Genomic DNA, 16351 nt, shown 5'->3' on the forward strand with positions numbered 1-16351 from the left:
TCAGACTTTTCAACTAGTGTGAACTGGCTCCTCCCTCTATGCCCCTCCTCCAGACCTCAGTTTAGAAAATGTGCCCAGGAAACTGGACACACTCTGGTGAAGCTTTACAGAGCTTTGCTGGAAAATACTTTGTTAGGTTTTTATTTTACAGTGAAGATGCTGGCAACACCTTCCCTGCTTCGTGGGAATTAGGGGGGGAGATTAGAACCAATTTCTCAATTAGTTTAATGGTTCTAGTCTCCGCTGACAGGACACCATTAGCTCCTGAGGGAACTGAACACAGCTCACCCATGGCTCGCGGTTCACTCCCACAGCACTGCCGCCACCCCCTAACAGAGACAGAAGACGGGTGAGTATTCACCGGAGTCCGGCAGAGCGGTCCTCCGGTCATCGTGACGGCTAATTAAGGTACCAGCGCAGCCATGTCTCGGGTGCAGAGCACGCGGGGCGGGGGGGTGCGCGCTCTGAGTGACATGTTACCTCTCTGCTGGCTTACATACTGTACACGTGTACAGTGAAATAATTCCCCTGCCTTAGGGGAAACGCACCATTTTAGGGGCCGGAGCATCTCAGGCTGTTCAGCTCACTCACTCAGTGCCATTTTCTCCCTGCAGACGCTGCTGAGGGAATCCACGCTGCGCTTCTCTGGAGATACAAGTACACTGTTCAGGGAAGGAGCTTATAATTATAATTATTAATAATATAAATCAGCGTTGTGAGTGTGTTTCACACATTTCTAATTTACCGCTGAGTGTGAGCTGGCAGATCCCCTTGTGTTCCTCTACTGGGCCTTACTGTGGGTCTGTCCCCGTTATCTCCTGTGTGTAAGGGGGCTGTATGTGTGTGACTGTACACGCGTGTGTCATGTCTGACAGAGGGGGGGGGGGGGGAGTCCTCTCCGGAGGAACCTATTATGGATGCACAAGTGGGTACTGTAATGGCTCTTCCATCCCAGAAGGAGCCAGAGTGGGTGAAAAGATTTCTATGTTAGCACAAAAGTTTCTGACTCTGAACAGCAGACTATTTATTGGAGACAGTCTGTAGAGGATGCCCGGGTTAATGATCCTTCAGGGTCATCTACATAAATCCCCTCAGGTGCCCAGAAACGGTCCCTTGCACAGATTATGAAGGGGGACACTGACACGGAATCCGACACGGATGACACAGGGGATTTAAGGGGGGTAGACCCCAAGTTGGCTAAAAGCATTCAACGTATGATTGTTGCTATTAAAGAGATGTTAGAGTTTCCTTATAGTACACCTACACCTGAGGAAAATGATTATTTTAGACTAAATAAAAAACAAGAAATAACTTTTCCTCCGTCTAAAATCCTCTGAATGATTTCTGTGAGGGAGCCTGGTCTAACCCTGGGAAGAAATTTACTATTCCCAAACGCTTACGGGTTGCATATCCTTTCCCTGAGGATAGGAAAAGGTGGGAGACGCCTGCAGTGGTAGACACCTCAGTCTCTAGACCTTCTAAGAAAATAACCTTGCCTGACCCTGGGTCAGCGTCTCTTAAGGACCCGGCTGACCATAAGTTGGAAACTATTTTTATATCCTTATTTGCTGTGAATGGTACCATTCTCAGGCCCGCCATTGCTAGTGCATGGGTGGGTAATGCGGTAGAGAAGTGAGCAGACAACTTAATGGTTAATATTGATACTGTGGATAGAGATGAAGTTCTCCTCACCCTTGGCCACATCAAGGATGCGGCGGGATATTTTGTCGAAGCTATGAACAATGTGGGTTTGCTCAGTTCCAGAGCCACCACCATGGCGGTATCAGGGCGTAGAACTTTATGGGTTCGTCACTGGAATGCTGATGCTGAATCAAAAAGGAATATCGAGACGCTCCCTTATAATCGGGAGGCCCTTTTTGGTGACAAGTTGGATGCCCTGATATCCACAACTACTTCAGGAAAATCTGAATTTTTACCTTCTGTGTATGTTCCCCCTAAGAAATGGTATCATTCTAACAGCATGCAGTCCTTTTCGGCCCAACAGGTACAAAAAGGTGAAAGGAAACCCCTTGTTTACAGGCAGAGATCGCGGTAGAGAAAGAAAACCTACCACGCCTGCTACTTCACAAGAACAGAAACCAGCAGCTGTTGCTGCTGCAAAGTCCTCAGCATGACGCTGAGGCTCCCTTGCGGGGGGACGGTCGGGTGGGGGCTCGCTTACTGTTTTTCAGTCAACTTTGGAGTTGTTCCGATCTGGATCCTTGGGTGTTACAAATTGTTTCCCAGGGTTACAGGTTGGAATTCCAAGAACTTCCCCCATGCCGATTTTTCAAATCAACCTTGCCAGTTTCGGTACAAGACAGAACAAAGGTATTGGACGCAATACAAAAATTGTGTCAAGACAAGGTAATTTCCTTGGTTCCCGAATTACAATAGAAAAAAGGTTTTTATTCAAGCCTCTTTGTGGTCCCGAAGCCGGATGGCTCGGTCAGACCAATTCTGAACCTGAAGTCTCTAAATCTATTTCTAAAACGATTCAAGTTCAAGATGGAGTCCCTGAGAGCGGTGATCTCCAGCTTGGAGGAGAAGGAATTTATGGTATCAGTCGACATCAAGGATGCTTATCTACATGTTCCCATCTACCCTCCACATCATGCATATCTGAGGTTTGCGGTACAGGACTGTCATTACCAATTCTAAACGTTACCTTTCGGTCTCTCCATGGCCTCAAGGGTATTCACCAAGGTGATGGCGGAGATGATGGTTCTTCTTTGCAAGAAAGGAGTCAACATAATTCCTTACCTGGACGATCTCCTCATAAAAGCGAGGTCCAGGGAGAAGCTAGTACAAGACATGACTCTATCTCTGTGGGTGCTTCAACAACACGGATGGATCCTGAATTTTCCAAAATCTCAGTTGGAACCGACAACGAAACTATCATTTCTGGGAATGATACTGGACACCGAGGTGCAGAGAGTTTTCCTTCCAATGGAGAAAGCTCTACAAATCCAGGAAATGGTAAAACAAATTCTGAAACCTTAACGAGTGTCTGTTCACCAATGCATTCGCCTACTGGGAAAGATGATAGTGGCCTACGAGGCCCTACAATTTGGCCGATTCCATGCCAGGATTTTCCAGTGGGATCTCTAAGACCAGTGGTCCGGATCACACCTTCAGATGCATCAGAAGATAATTCTGTTAACAAGAACCAGGATTTCACTCCTGTGGTGGCGGCAATCGTCTCACCTATTGGAGGGCTGCAGGTTCGGGATTTAAGATTGGGTCTTAGGGACCACGGATGCAAGCCTCTGCGGTTGGGAAGCAGTCACGAGAGGAAAAAGCTTCCAAGGAAGGTGGTCAAGTCAGGAGACGTTTCTTCATATAAACATTCTGGAGTTAAGAGCAGTGTAAAACTGCCTTCAACAAGCAACGCATCTTCTCCACGATCTACCCATACAGATCCAGTCGGACAATGTTCTCGTCTCAACAAGAAACTTCCGACATACTGTTCCACGTCGAGAGACCCACAGGCAGTGGCGATGGATGCTCTGGTAACCCAGTGGGTGTTCCGGTCAGTGTATCTGTTCCCTTCACTTCCTCTAATACCAAGGGTTCTCAAGCTGATCAGAATAATGAAGGCTCGGGTGATTCCCATCGCACCAGACTGGCCAAGGAGAGCTTAGTATCCAGTTCTTCAGGAGTTGCTCTTGGAGGACCCTTGGGCCCTTCCTCTTCACGAGGACCTACTTCAGCAAGGCCCATTAGTTTATCAAGACTTACCACGGCTATGTTTGACGGCATGACTGTTGAACGCCAGATCCTAGCTCGTAAGGGTATTCCTAAGGCAGTCATCCGCACCGTTATTCTGGCTAGAAAGGGGGTAACGTCCAAACATTACCATCGAATATGGAGAAAATATATCTCCTGGTGTGAATCCAGGAAATCTCCTGCGGTGGATTTTAAATTGGGACGGCTTCTCCTTTTTCTGCAGGCAGGGGTGGATGCTGGTTTGCGACTAGGGTCCATCAAGGTACAAATTTCAGCTTTGTCCATTTTCTTCCAGAAACAATTGGCTTCTCTTCCTGAAGTTCAGACATTCGTTAAAGGTGTTTTGCGCATCCAACCTCCTTTTGTGCCGCCTGCGGCACCATGGGATCTAAATGTGGTGTTGCAGTTTCTAAAATCGGACTGGTTTGAACCCCTACAGGAGGTAGAGTTAAAGTTTCTCTCTTGAAAAGTGATCATGCTGTTGGTCTTGGCATCAGGCAGACGTGTGTCTGAATTAGGAGCTTTCTCATAAGAGTCCTTATTTGATTTTTCACGAAGATAGAGCTGAACTGCGGACGTGTCAGCATTTTCTTCCTAAGGTTGTGTCTTCATTCCATATTAACCAACCTGTGGTGGTGCCAGTGGCTTCTGACACCTCAGCCGTTCCCAAATCTTTGGATGTCGTCAGGGCTCTGGAGATTTATGTGTCAAGAACGGCTAGATTATGGAAAACAGAGGCCTTGTTTGTCCTTTATGAAAATTGGGTGTCCGGCTTCTAAGCAGACTATTGCTCGCTGGATCCGGGGTACAATTCAGCATGCTCATTCTAAGGCAGGATTGCCGATACCGACTTCTGTAAAGGCCCACTCCACGAGGAAAGTGGGTTCATCCCGGGCGGCTGCCCGGGGTGTCTCGGCATTACAAATTTGCCGAGCAGCTACTTGGTCAGGTGCAAACACGTTTGCTAAGTTCTACAAGTTTGACACCTTGGTGGCTGACGACCTTCAGTTTGGTCAGTCAGTGTTGCAGGAACATTAGCACTTTCCCGTCCGTACTGGAAGCTTTGGTACATCCCCATGGTACTAAAATGGACCCCAGCATCCTCTAGGACGTATGAGAAAACAGGATTTTGATAACTACCGGTAAATCCTTTTCTCCTAGTCCGTAGAGGATGCTGGGCGCCCGCCCAGTGCTCAATTTTCCTGCAGAATTTTGATAACCGTTCTTACACAAGTGTTGTGTTTGTTTTTTACAGAGGTTGTCTGTTTTGTTGTACATGCACGTTAGCATGGGTTATGTTATGGCCATGTTAGGAGGCATGTCTGTAGAGTGTGGGCTGGTGTGAATCTCGCCCTAGTTAATGTAAATCCTTCTCTCGAAGTTGTCCGTCTCCTCGGTCACAGTTCCTATACTGAGGTCTGGAGGAGGGGCATAGAGGGAGGAGCCAGTTCACACTAGTTGAAAAGTCTTAAAGTGCCGAAGGCTCCTGCGGAACCATCTATACCCCATGGTACTAAAATGGACCCCAGCATCCTCTACGGACTAGGAGAAAAGGATTTACCGGTAGGTATCAAAATCCTGTTTTTTTCTTGAGTGATCTTTCTAAACAGCGTCTTATACGTACCTTAGAAAGAGTCGCTCCAACATCTCTCCACTGGGTAGCGACAACGCTTACCCACGAATACAGTGCTGTTTCGGCGGGCGTCTGTGTCGGATATACTAGCAGGTCCAGCAGACGTTACCAGGCTGTGGCCGGAGCATGGGGAGAAGGTAAGGCATCGGTTCCGCTTAGTAGGAGAATACGGACACAGCCGCACTGTTTTGGGAGGAGACTACCAAACAGTCGCTGATGCGGCTGCCACCCCGGGTGCACCAGCGCTAGGCCTTAGGGATCAGAGGCTTCAGGAATAGTATGAGGCCGCGATCCCTAGGGTTGATGTCAGCAGCGGTGAAGTCAGGCGCTCTCCTGGTTGCCCCTCCCCCCGGTTCATGACCAGTTTCCTCTGAGTCTCCCGCCATGAACTGTTTCCCGCTTCCGTCTCAGACGCTGTACACGAAGAGGACCCAGTCGCAGCATAGGCGAGCGTCTGTGTTCACTATAGGTTCATAGAGCGGCAGTGTACACTAGTAGTGTCTGGATCCACTCAGTGTTTGCTAACGTATTAATCGGTCCTGGAAGCTAGGTGAGTATCCCACTCTACTGAGTACGGGTAATACAGCACTAAGTCTCTATCTACCCTTTTGAGTATGAATAGTTAGATAAGTGCCTATTGCACAGGTTCTCAAACTCGGTCCTCAGGACCCCACACAGTGCATGTTTTGCAGGTCTCCTCACAGAATCGCAAGTGAAATAATTAGCTCCACCTGTGGACCTTTTAAAATGTGTCAGTGAGTAATTAATACACCTGTGTACCTGCTGGGCTACCTGCAAAACATGCACTGTGTGGGGTCCTGAGGACCGAGTTTGAGAACCTATGGCCTATTGCATATGAGTCTATACATTTACTGTTGTTTCTTTCGCAATGCGTCCGAATACGTTAGATCTGTTTAAACATGATGCAGTAATATGTTCTCCTACATACTTAAAATGTAGTTGTAGTTTATGATGTGCTCATATTTCTTATTATACCAATGTATAATATATGACTGACTGCTAGTGTGATTGCTGACTTACTATGGGGGTAATTCCAAGTTGATCACAGCAGGACATTTTTTAGCAGTTGGACAAAACCATGTGCACTGCAGGGGGGGTGGGGGGGGCAGATATAACATTAGCAGAGAGAGTTAGATTTGGGTGGGTTATTTTGTTTCTGTGCAGGGTAAATACTGTCTGCTTTATTTTTTTGAACACACCACACCCAAATCTATCTCTCTCTGCACATGTTATATCTGCCTCCCCTGCAGTGCACATGGTTTTGCTAGCAAAGTTCCTGCTGCGATCAACTCAGAATTACCCCCTATATTTCTTTCAGTTTTGTTTATTCCGATCCTCAATGCTGGTGCATGGGTAGGGTCCGATTGTATGTCACTTTAAGAAGCTTAAAGTGATTACAGTCACAAATTGTGTAGTACACTGTGGAAGTATTGATTATTTATCATGTCTAAGAGTGGCAAAGGTGAGGAAGGTACACTCACAGCAACACAAACACTCATATCATGCTTGTCTTGCAAAGCTGTGTTATCCTCTCAGGATCTGGTTCAGGATGGTTTGTGTGCAAATTGTTTTAGCTTTCACCAGGGATTAATGAAAAATACAAGGCAGATTCAGGTGCAGATGGATCCACCTTGAGCTATGTTTGCACAGACTTTATCCAGTATAGCTAAACGGATAATTCCTCCAACTCCTGTACCAGGTATAGGTTACACTATTAACCTTTACATGCAGCTCCCCACCTATGGTGTATCACTTCCAGCAGCAGCCTTTCAAAAGAAACAAGCTGAAAAGCCAGTGGTAAGTAGCTCTTCACCCTCACAGGCTACACATGATTCAGATGATTCATCGGAAGATGAAAGCTCAATTAATTCTACTTCGGCATACGAAGAGGAGGAGGAAGGTCTCAGCTCAGTGGATATAGCTGAGTTAATTAAAGCTATGAAAGTCATTCTGTCCGATTCAGCAGAGCCTGTGTTAAAAACCAAGGCACCTGTGTTTAAACGTCCCAAAACAGTTAAGACTGAGTTTCCAGGGTCAGATCAGCTGACGGAAATCATGGAAGAGGCTTGGGCTATGCCCAATAAGAAGTTTAGAATTCCTAAGTAATGGAATTCTAATTATCCTCTTCCAGCTGGGGATTGTTTAAAAAGAGAGGTGCCCCCTAAAGTAGACATGCATGTAATTCGATTAGTGCAAAAATCTACATTACCTTTGCCTTCAACATCATTAAATGATGTCACGGATAGGAGAGTGGATGGTTTTCTAAAAACCATTTTTCCCTCTCTGGGGCAGTCATAAGGCCAGCCATGGCTTCAGCTTCGATGGCAAAGGCAGTGGCTGCCTGGTCTGATGCATTGGAGGGGGATTTTTCAATAGCTTCTAGAGAGCAAAAATCCCATATAGCACATATAAAACAGGCTGCAATGTTCTTGGAAGAAGCAGCATTGGATATGGGTACTATTGCCTCCAGGGCATCAGCTTCAACAATAGCTGCTCGCAGAGCAGTTTGGCTACGTACATGGAAAGCTGATTGAGAATCTAAGAAGGTTTTGGAATCTTTGTCCTTTTCTGGAGATATTCTTTTTGGTAAAGAATTGACAGATACTGTATTCTGGAGTCAGACGCAGACTCCAAGAAGGTCAAGTTTTCTTCCAGATACAATTTTAAACCTAAAGTTCCGGCTTTTCGACCCTTTCAGTCTCAAGGAAATGCTAAAGGAAAAAGTGATGGCAAGCAAGCCCAATACAACAAGTCTGGTAAGACTAAAAAGCATTGGGCTACCAGAGGACCGGTTAGACAGATAATAAACCATCAGCCTGATGGTCCGGGCCTCCACCTGGGGGACCCCAGGGTGGGGGGCCGACTATTTCAGTTTGCACAGATCTGGCAGTAGTCTACAACAGATTCCTGGATGCAGGAAGCTGTATCTCTAGGTTATGATTTTGCCTTCAAGAAGCACCCTCCTCGAAGGTTTTTTTGTACCAGCCCGTCTCGGGTAGAGATGAAGGCCAGGGCTTTGTTAGAGGCAGTCCAGAAATTGCTTCAGTCAGGAGTAGTCATTCCAGTTCCTCCTGCACAAGGAGGATAGGGTTTTCACTCCAACCTGTTTTTTGTTCAGAGGCCAAATAGGTCATTTCAGGCCATTCTCAAAGTGCTGAACAAATACATTTGGGTACCTCGGTTTCACGTGGAGACGTTATGTTCCATCATTTTGGCCACGGAGCCAGGGGATTATATGGTATCCCTTTATTTACAGGATGCTTACCGACATGATCCGATAGCACTGTCCCATCAGTGCTATCTCAGGTTCGCTATCCTCCAACAGCATTTTCAGTTCCAGGCCCTACCTTTTGGGTTAGCCACAGCTCCCAGAGTATTTACCAAGATTATGGTGGTAATGGCAGCTTATTTCCGCCAGCAGGGGATAAGAATATTTCCATACCTCGACAATCTTTTAATACTGACGCAGAATTGCTCCTATGTCAACTGCAGCAGACAATAACGTGTCTGCAGAACCATGGGTGGCTCATAAATTGGGCAAAATCGTCTCTGCATCCGTCACAGCGGATGACTCACTTGGGGGCTGTACTGGTTTCAAGCCTTCAGAGAGTAATTTTACCTCTAAACAAGATATCCACGGTTCAGTGAAGGATTCAGGACTTGTTACACAGTCAAAAGGTATCCATTCACGCACCAATGCGCGTGATGGGATTCATGGTGTCAACATTCGACATGGTGGAGTATGCACAATTCCACTCGAGGCCTCTGCAGCTTCTGATTCTTGCCAAATGGAATGGGTGGCATCAGATGGTAAAAACACAGACTATGCTTCTTACGTTGAAAGTAAGAAGGTCATTAGCCTGGTGGCTACAGACATCCCATCTGGACAAGGGGAGACCCTTTTGCATATCAGATTGGGAAATTCTGACGACAGATGCCAGTCTCCAGGGCTGGGGAGCAGTGTCAGGAAGGTTGTGTTTTCAGGGGCAGTGGAGCAAGGAAGAAAGTTGCCTGTCAATAAATATAATGGAACTTCGGGCCATATACATGGCACTGATTCAGGCAAAGGACATTCTTCGGGGAAAACCAGTCCAGATCCGCTCGGACAATGCAACGGCAGTAGCGTACCTCAACCATCAGGGAGGAACTCGCAGCCGAAAAGCGATGAAGGAGGTAAGTCACATACTAAAGTGGGCAGAACTTCATCATCCAGCCTTGTCTGCAGTGTTCGTTCCAGGAGTCCTAAACTGGGAAGCGGACTTTCTCAGTCGACACGCTATTCAGGCAAGCGAATGGGATCTACACCCGGATGTCTTCCAGACTTTAGTAGACAAGTGGTGGTTGCCAGAGATAGACCTCATGGCGTCCCGTCTGAACAACAAAGTTCCGGTATACGGGTCAAGAACAAAGGATCCCAGAGCGATCTTTGTGTATGCCCTGTCGGTGAGATGGGACTTTCATCTGGCTTATGTGTTTCCTCCGATCACCCTATTACCCAGGGTGGTGAGAAAGATAAAGCAAGGGAAAGGTGCCGTGATACTAATAGCTCCGGCTTGGCCCAGAAGGCATTGGTACACAGATCTGCAGAGAATGTCGATGGATGCTCCACTTCTACTCCCTCAATGTCCAGATCTACTGATGCAGGGTCCTTGTTATCACAGACATCTGGATCGACTGTCTTTGACGGCGTGGCTCTTGAAACCTCTATCTTGAAGTCAAGAGGAGTCTCACAACAGGTAATTCAAACTATGCTCAGAGCAAGGAAACCTTCCTCAGCTCATATTTATCACCGAATATGGCAAACCTATATTCATTGGTGCAGTGAACGGAAAATGGACCCTAAGTCTTTCAGAGTTTCCAGGGTCTTAGCATTCCTTCAGGCAGGAATGGATAAAGGTTTGAAGGTGGCTTCCTTGAGAGTGCAAGTGTCGGCATTGACTTTATGGTTCCAAAAGAAAATTGTCAATTTACAGGATGTGTATACTTTTTTCCAGGGCATTCTGCGCATTCAACCTCCTTTTGTTCCACCTACAGTGCCTTGGGACTAAAGTCTAGTCCTGAAAGCTCTTCAAGTTGCCCCGTTTGAACCACTTAATAAAGTGGATCTTAAATGGTTGACAGCTAAATTTCTCTTTCTACTGGCTATGGTGTCAGCTAGAAGAGTATCAGATTTAGGGGCATTATCATGTTATTCCTCATTTCTGATTTTTTTATCCAGATAAAGCAGCTCTCAGAACTAGATCTGGGTATCTTCCGAAGGTGGTATCTAAATTCCATCTTAATGAAGAAATTGTAGGCCTGGCTTTCCAGGTACAAGGCCTTTCTGTGGGAGATGCATTGCTGGACGTGGTCCGTGCATTAAGGATCTACGTGGATCGTACCAGTGCCATCAGAAAGACAGATTCTCTCTTCATTCTCTACAGATTTCACAAGAGAGGATGGTCTGCTGATAAGCAGACGCTGGCAGGATGGCTTTGGATGATGATTTCAGAAGCATACAGTTTTCTCAGGCTGATCTCCCTGTTCCGGCTAATGTCTCTGCTCACGCTACTCATAAGGTAGGTCCATCATGGGCAGCACAACAGATATGTAAGGTGGCCACATGGTCTTCCATTAACACATTCATTAGACATTATGCCTTGGATACCTTTGCCTCTCATGACGCTGAATTCGGGCGAGGGATTCTCCTGTCCAATCAGGAGCGTCGCCACCACTAAATTGCTTTGGGAAATCCCATTGTTATCCTGTGGATAACCTGTGGACCCTGCCAGAGAAATATACGTTATGGTAAGAACTTACCGTTATAACAGTATTTCTCCTAAATCCACAGGGATCCCACCCTGATGCACCTGATTTGAGGATCCTTTTACTCACTAACCTCTTCCTTCTTGTACGGAAGGGTGTGCATGTGTGTTTTTATCGCCTGATTAGGGCTATCTATGATGCTCCTGCCTTGAGCTTTGGAATACAACTGATTTGCCTAAGCCAGAAGGCAGGGATATATGGACGGGCCCGTTGCATGCTGGGAGGCCAGAAAAGCTTTGACCGATTGGTGCAAATCCGCTGTCGCTTCATCATATCCCATTGTTATCCTGTGGACTTGGGAGAAATACCGTTATCAACGGTAAGTTCTTACCATAACGTATATTTTTACATTGTACTTGCAGCACACCCAATTGAGATAAAGAGTTGGGATCACATGCTATAAGAGCTTTCATTTTTGAGTGATTCATGAAAATTGTGTTTAAAAATCCACAAATAATATTTTTTCCAGTTCACTATATTAGAGTAATGCACGTGTGTTTGGGGATGAGATTATACAGACAGCGCCTGCTCCCACTTCTGTGCAGGTGCACAAACTTAAGTGGAAAGATACTCCATGTGGGAAGATACTTCAATTGTGTTGAATAAGCCGGCCTTTTACATTTTCCCAGACCACAAGTGGTAAGTGCCACAGGATTGTACCTATTCAGTAATTTTAGTGTATTTTTATTGTGTTTGGAATAAATCAAGTTGTATTACGCCAATTTGTGTGTGGAATCAGCATTCAAAGAGATCGCTGTGGATCCCAACCCTTATACAAGTAAGTGAGTTGGGTACGCATTTACAAGTAAGTGAGTTGGGTACGCATTATCTTCCTAATCGATTCTTGTGATTTGGGCCTGATCTGGTTCTGAGATTCTGGTTAAAAAGAAACTTTTATGTATATTTATACTATCCATTCTTAAGTGTGTTTTCGGTACGCTTATTCTTCTATTTAAGTGGTGGCGAGACGCTATCAGATTATTCATCAAGAAAAGCTTGATAGCCACCTTTCTCCTTCCAAACACAGTATTACACATTATATTTTTTATTTTTGTTTTTCCTTGCATGTACATGTTTGGATCATTCAACATCTGTGAGAAAATTCTATGCTTGGAAACTTTGTTAAGTATTGGTTTGTCATATACTTTCATTAGTGTTTTTATTGAAGTGTCTTGATTAGTCTTTCACCTTTGATCTACCACTATTTCTATATTTGAGTACATTTCTTTTATCTGGTTGGGCAGATATCAAGTTGGATTGGGTTCTTACATCACTGCGCCCGAGCTCACCAATCTTTAGTGGAAAAAATATTGTTTGTTGATCTTTAAATACCATTTTCATGAATCACTCAAAGATGAAAGCTCTTATAGCATGTGGTCGAATCATGATCCCCAAATAAAACTTTGGGGATTTATTAACAACAGTATGAGCATTTTGTTATATCTTTTTTTCAAAAATTTTAAATATTGGCTTTTTAAGAAAATCAAAATTTAGTTTTTTACATTTTTAAAATGTTTAATTTGTATGGAAACATACTCCTGTGTTAAATATCATATGAAATACCTCATCTTGTGATATTAAGATATCCTCCAAAGCCCTCTCGCTATGACAGGTGCCGGCGTGCTGCCTACCATGCAAGTGTGTCACTACTTGCAGGGCCAATTCTAGACCAAGTAGATCCCATGGTGAAAAGTCCCATTGGTGACCCCTCATATACCCTACATCACCAGATCCACCTTTATTACATCATGTTACATGCACCCAGCCCTACTGTACCTCCATCACCAGCCACTTTTTACTACACCCCCATATTACCACGTACCCACATGACAGTCCCATTTTACTTTACCCACATCACCATGAACCCAGCCTTACTGCACCCCATGTCACCCTGCACCCATGTTACCCTTCACTCAGCCATATGACAAACAGTGTCACTATGCACCCAGCTATGCTGCACCCTCATGAAACCAGGCTTGCACCCAGCCTATTGCACCCCCATGTTACCCTGCCTTACTCCATTCCCATGTCAACCTGCCTTACTGCACCCTCATGTCACCCTTCTTTACTGCACCTCCATGTCCCCCTGCACCTAGCAGACATGTAGGAGTCAAGCTCACCTTCCCAGGCCTGTCAGCTGGTTCATGTTGAAGGCCAGGCTGGTGACATCCTCTCTCAAGCTTCAGGCTAGCATTCAACATCTTCTCCATCTCCATGTTCCTGGAGTGCAGAGAGACAGTGGGGAAGGAAAGAAAAGTTGCAGTCTCTTCCTGGCCAGCCTCTCCCCACAGCACCCATTTGTCTGCACTCTTCCCAGAAGTGCTTTGCGAGAGGCGCAGAAGGCAGGGAGGGAGGAAGAGGATGGCTGTGATTGACTGGGATGCAGTTATGTTACCTGTGTTTGGGATCCCGTCAGTCAGCATGTCGACGCCAGGATCCCAAACGCTAAAAATGCCAGCAATCAGAATGCCAACCTACGGGGTCTATTTCCACTTGTGGGTGTCCACGACACCCATAGAGTGGGAATAGAACCTGTGGCGAGCACAGCGAGACACCAAGCTCGCTCGCCCCCGCCGGCATTCTGCTGCCGGGATCCAGTGTCGGTATGCTGACCGCCAGCATAACATAGCCAACCCGATTGACTGTCTCTCTGCTGCTATCTATCTCATCCCATCTCTCTCATCCCCAGGGGTGTGCCACTCTGCTGGGGAGAGAACACTGCAGAGTTTGGCCTGCAGTGCTCACATGGGCCGTCAGGGAGCATTGTATTACGGACATGTGTTTAAACAAAAAGTCACACAGTTGACAGGCGGCCCAATAAGAGCGCGAGCCCACTAGGAATCTTCCCATTGAGGCCTACGGCCTATACACCTCTGGCTTTGTTGTTAAATAAAAAAATATATTATTATAAACTGTGTATGGAATGACTTATTACTTTTCAAGTTTTGCTATAAATAAATATTCAGCTGAATACCCAAACAAATTATAATTTGCAAAGTATTGGAGTATGAAGTTTGTGGTTTTGTGTTTATATAAATAATAATTTTCTTATATTTTTGTTTCCAGATTGCAAAGAGCTATTTTTTGGACAAACAATGCGAAACCTTGAAATGCCAACCTGCCAAACTGCATCATTCCTCCCCGGAAACTATATTTATTAACACCTCATCAGACTGCAAGATGGCTTTTAACGTTCCATTAGCAGGGCAGGGTGACATTGTCCGAGAGAATCTGCATAGTTTTTGTGTAGATCATTTCAGCAACAATCCACAAGCCTCTGACAAATCAGTAGCTTTTACTGTAATTAAGCAAACTATGGAACAAATGGATTTGCCTGCAGAACCTGTTATAACTATTATTGTGCCAGATGGAATTTCAGAAAAACAGCCTGTCTTGACAAGTCAGGTCATCTTGCATGATCAGTTCACTGTTGAAGAAAATCCTGATGTAGAAAAGCTATTTTCCAATGAATCAGAAAAGGCAGATGAGCTCTTAGAAAATGAGCATTCATACTGTAAACCTGATTTTGACAGGAATCAGTTATTGAAAACCATTGCTAAACTCCATTCCAAAATAGCACTTCTTGAAGTGCAAGAAAACTTAATGCTTATACGCCTGAGATCACTGGAGGCCCTTATTAAAAAGTTAAAACAGGAAAATTTGCTATCAGATGAAAAGTTACAAATTATTGATAGTTATGATAGTTGTCAGAATAATTTTGATTTTGCTATGGCACAATAAATATGTAATTATTTTATTGCACACCTTCTTACTAATAAGGTGCACAGACTGGTTATGTAGTCTTCTTGATAATTGGTGCCTAATAATAGCACTACTCATCCAGTCTTCTATTTACTAACACAATCATCTTGCTATGGGGCTATCATTTTGGGAGGGACAGATTACAATTGCCTGGCAATGGTTTTTTATTTTGCATTGGGTGGCAGGCTGAGGAAAAGTAATTGATTTATAAAGCACTGGCAAATTATTTATGTGTCAAAACTGTCTTCTCTAATATACAGTATATGTAACTTGTTTTTGTAACACTAATACAATGCATGTTAATGAGGATGACCTTGACACACAATTATATCCAATGTCACCATACAGACTTGTTATTGGGTGTGGTATGACACAGTATGCAGGACACTTACCTGCCTATTTTACGTTCAGCATCCCTGAATGCAGATACAAGAATTCTGTGACCACCACATGTTAACATGTTTGTGTCACTGGCATTTGAATTTTCATTGTACAAACAATAATGTGTTCCTCAGCTAAAGGACCACAAACCTAAACTACAAGTAGTCTATATAGCAAGGGGAAATACATATACAAAGAGATATGCTAGGGATGCATTTACGTATCTTTAATAACTGTGTCCTCTGAGGTGGCGGACATTTTGAGAGGGACATTTTCATTAGGGAGCTGCGGCCGATGGGGACCAACGGCGGCGGGCGGATGGCGGTATGAGTGGCCTGGGCCCTCTTCTCTCTGTTAGAGAGGCCGGACCCAGGACAGCTGTGCCCACAGCACCCCCCCTGATGGCTGGACTTCTTCCACAATAAGCCAGCAGACAATAATTAACATAGTGTTTGATACAGTCCCCAATGGGGTATATTACAAATATCTAGTCCTACAGTGATGTTTAAAAGTGACAGCATATGGGGGAATAATCCTGCCAAAGAAAGAACTACTAACGGACAAGTACTTCAAGAAGTATAGCTATAGGAAACATTTAGGACTAACTCACTGTTTAAGACCCTGGTATTATTTGGAATATATTAACGATTGATCCCTTTTCATAGTCGTTTTGATCCCAAGTTAAACTTCAAAGGCACAAGTATAGTTAAGCATTTAATTGCTGTTGGTTAATTCCTCTAAATCAGTGGTTCTCAAACTCGGTCCTCAGGACCCCACACGGTTCACGTTTTACATGTCACCCAGCAGGTGCACTGTGTATCACCAACTGTCACATTTTAAAAAACTACAGGAGACCTGCAAAACATGAACCATGTGGGGTCCTGAGGACCGAGTTTGAGAACCTGTGCTCTAAATAATGGAAAACAATGCAAAAACATTCAAATGGCAGTGTTCTTTTCTGAAGTATCAACTGGAACATGATTGCACAAAGGGCTTACAGTTTCAGTATTAACCCTGCAA

At 44.9% G+C, this 16351-nt stretch overlaps 1 protein-coding gene across 1 annotated transcript in view; it reads left to right on the forward strand.

Annotated features, from left to right (window-relative positions):
* THAP5 (THAP domain containing 5) overlaps nt 1–15176 on the forward strand; it is an 86376-nt gene extending 71200 nt beyond the window's left edge. Inside the window, exon 5 of the mRNA XM_063927295.1 lies at nt 14255–15176. Within this exon, the coding sequence (XP_063783365.1) occupies nt 14369–14929 (561 nt within the window). The 5' untranslated portion in view covers nt 14255–14368 and the 3' untranslated portion in view covers nt 14930–15176. The remainder of the gene's footprint in view (nt 1–14254) is intronic.
* The last annotated feature ends 1175 nt before the right edge of the window (nt 15177–16351 follow it).

This window comes from Pseudophryne corroboree, chromosome 6 (assembly GCF_028390025.1).
Source record: "Pseudophryne corroboree isolate aPseCor3 chromosome 6, aPseCor3.hap2, whole genome shotgun sequence".
Taxonomy (NCBI): domain Eukaryota; kingdom Metazoa; phylum Chordata; class Amphibia; order Anura; family Myobatrachidae; genus Pseudophryne; species Pseudophryne corroboree.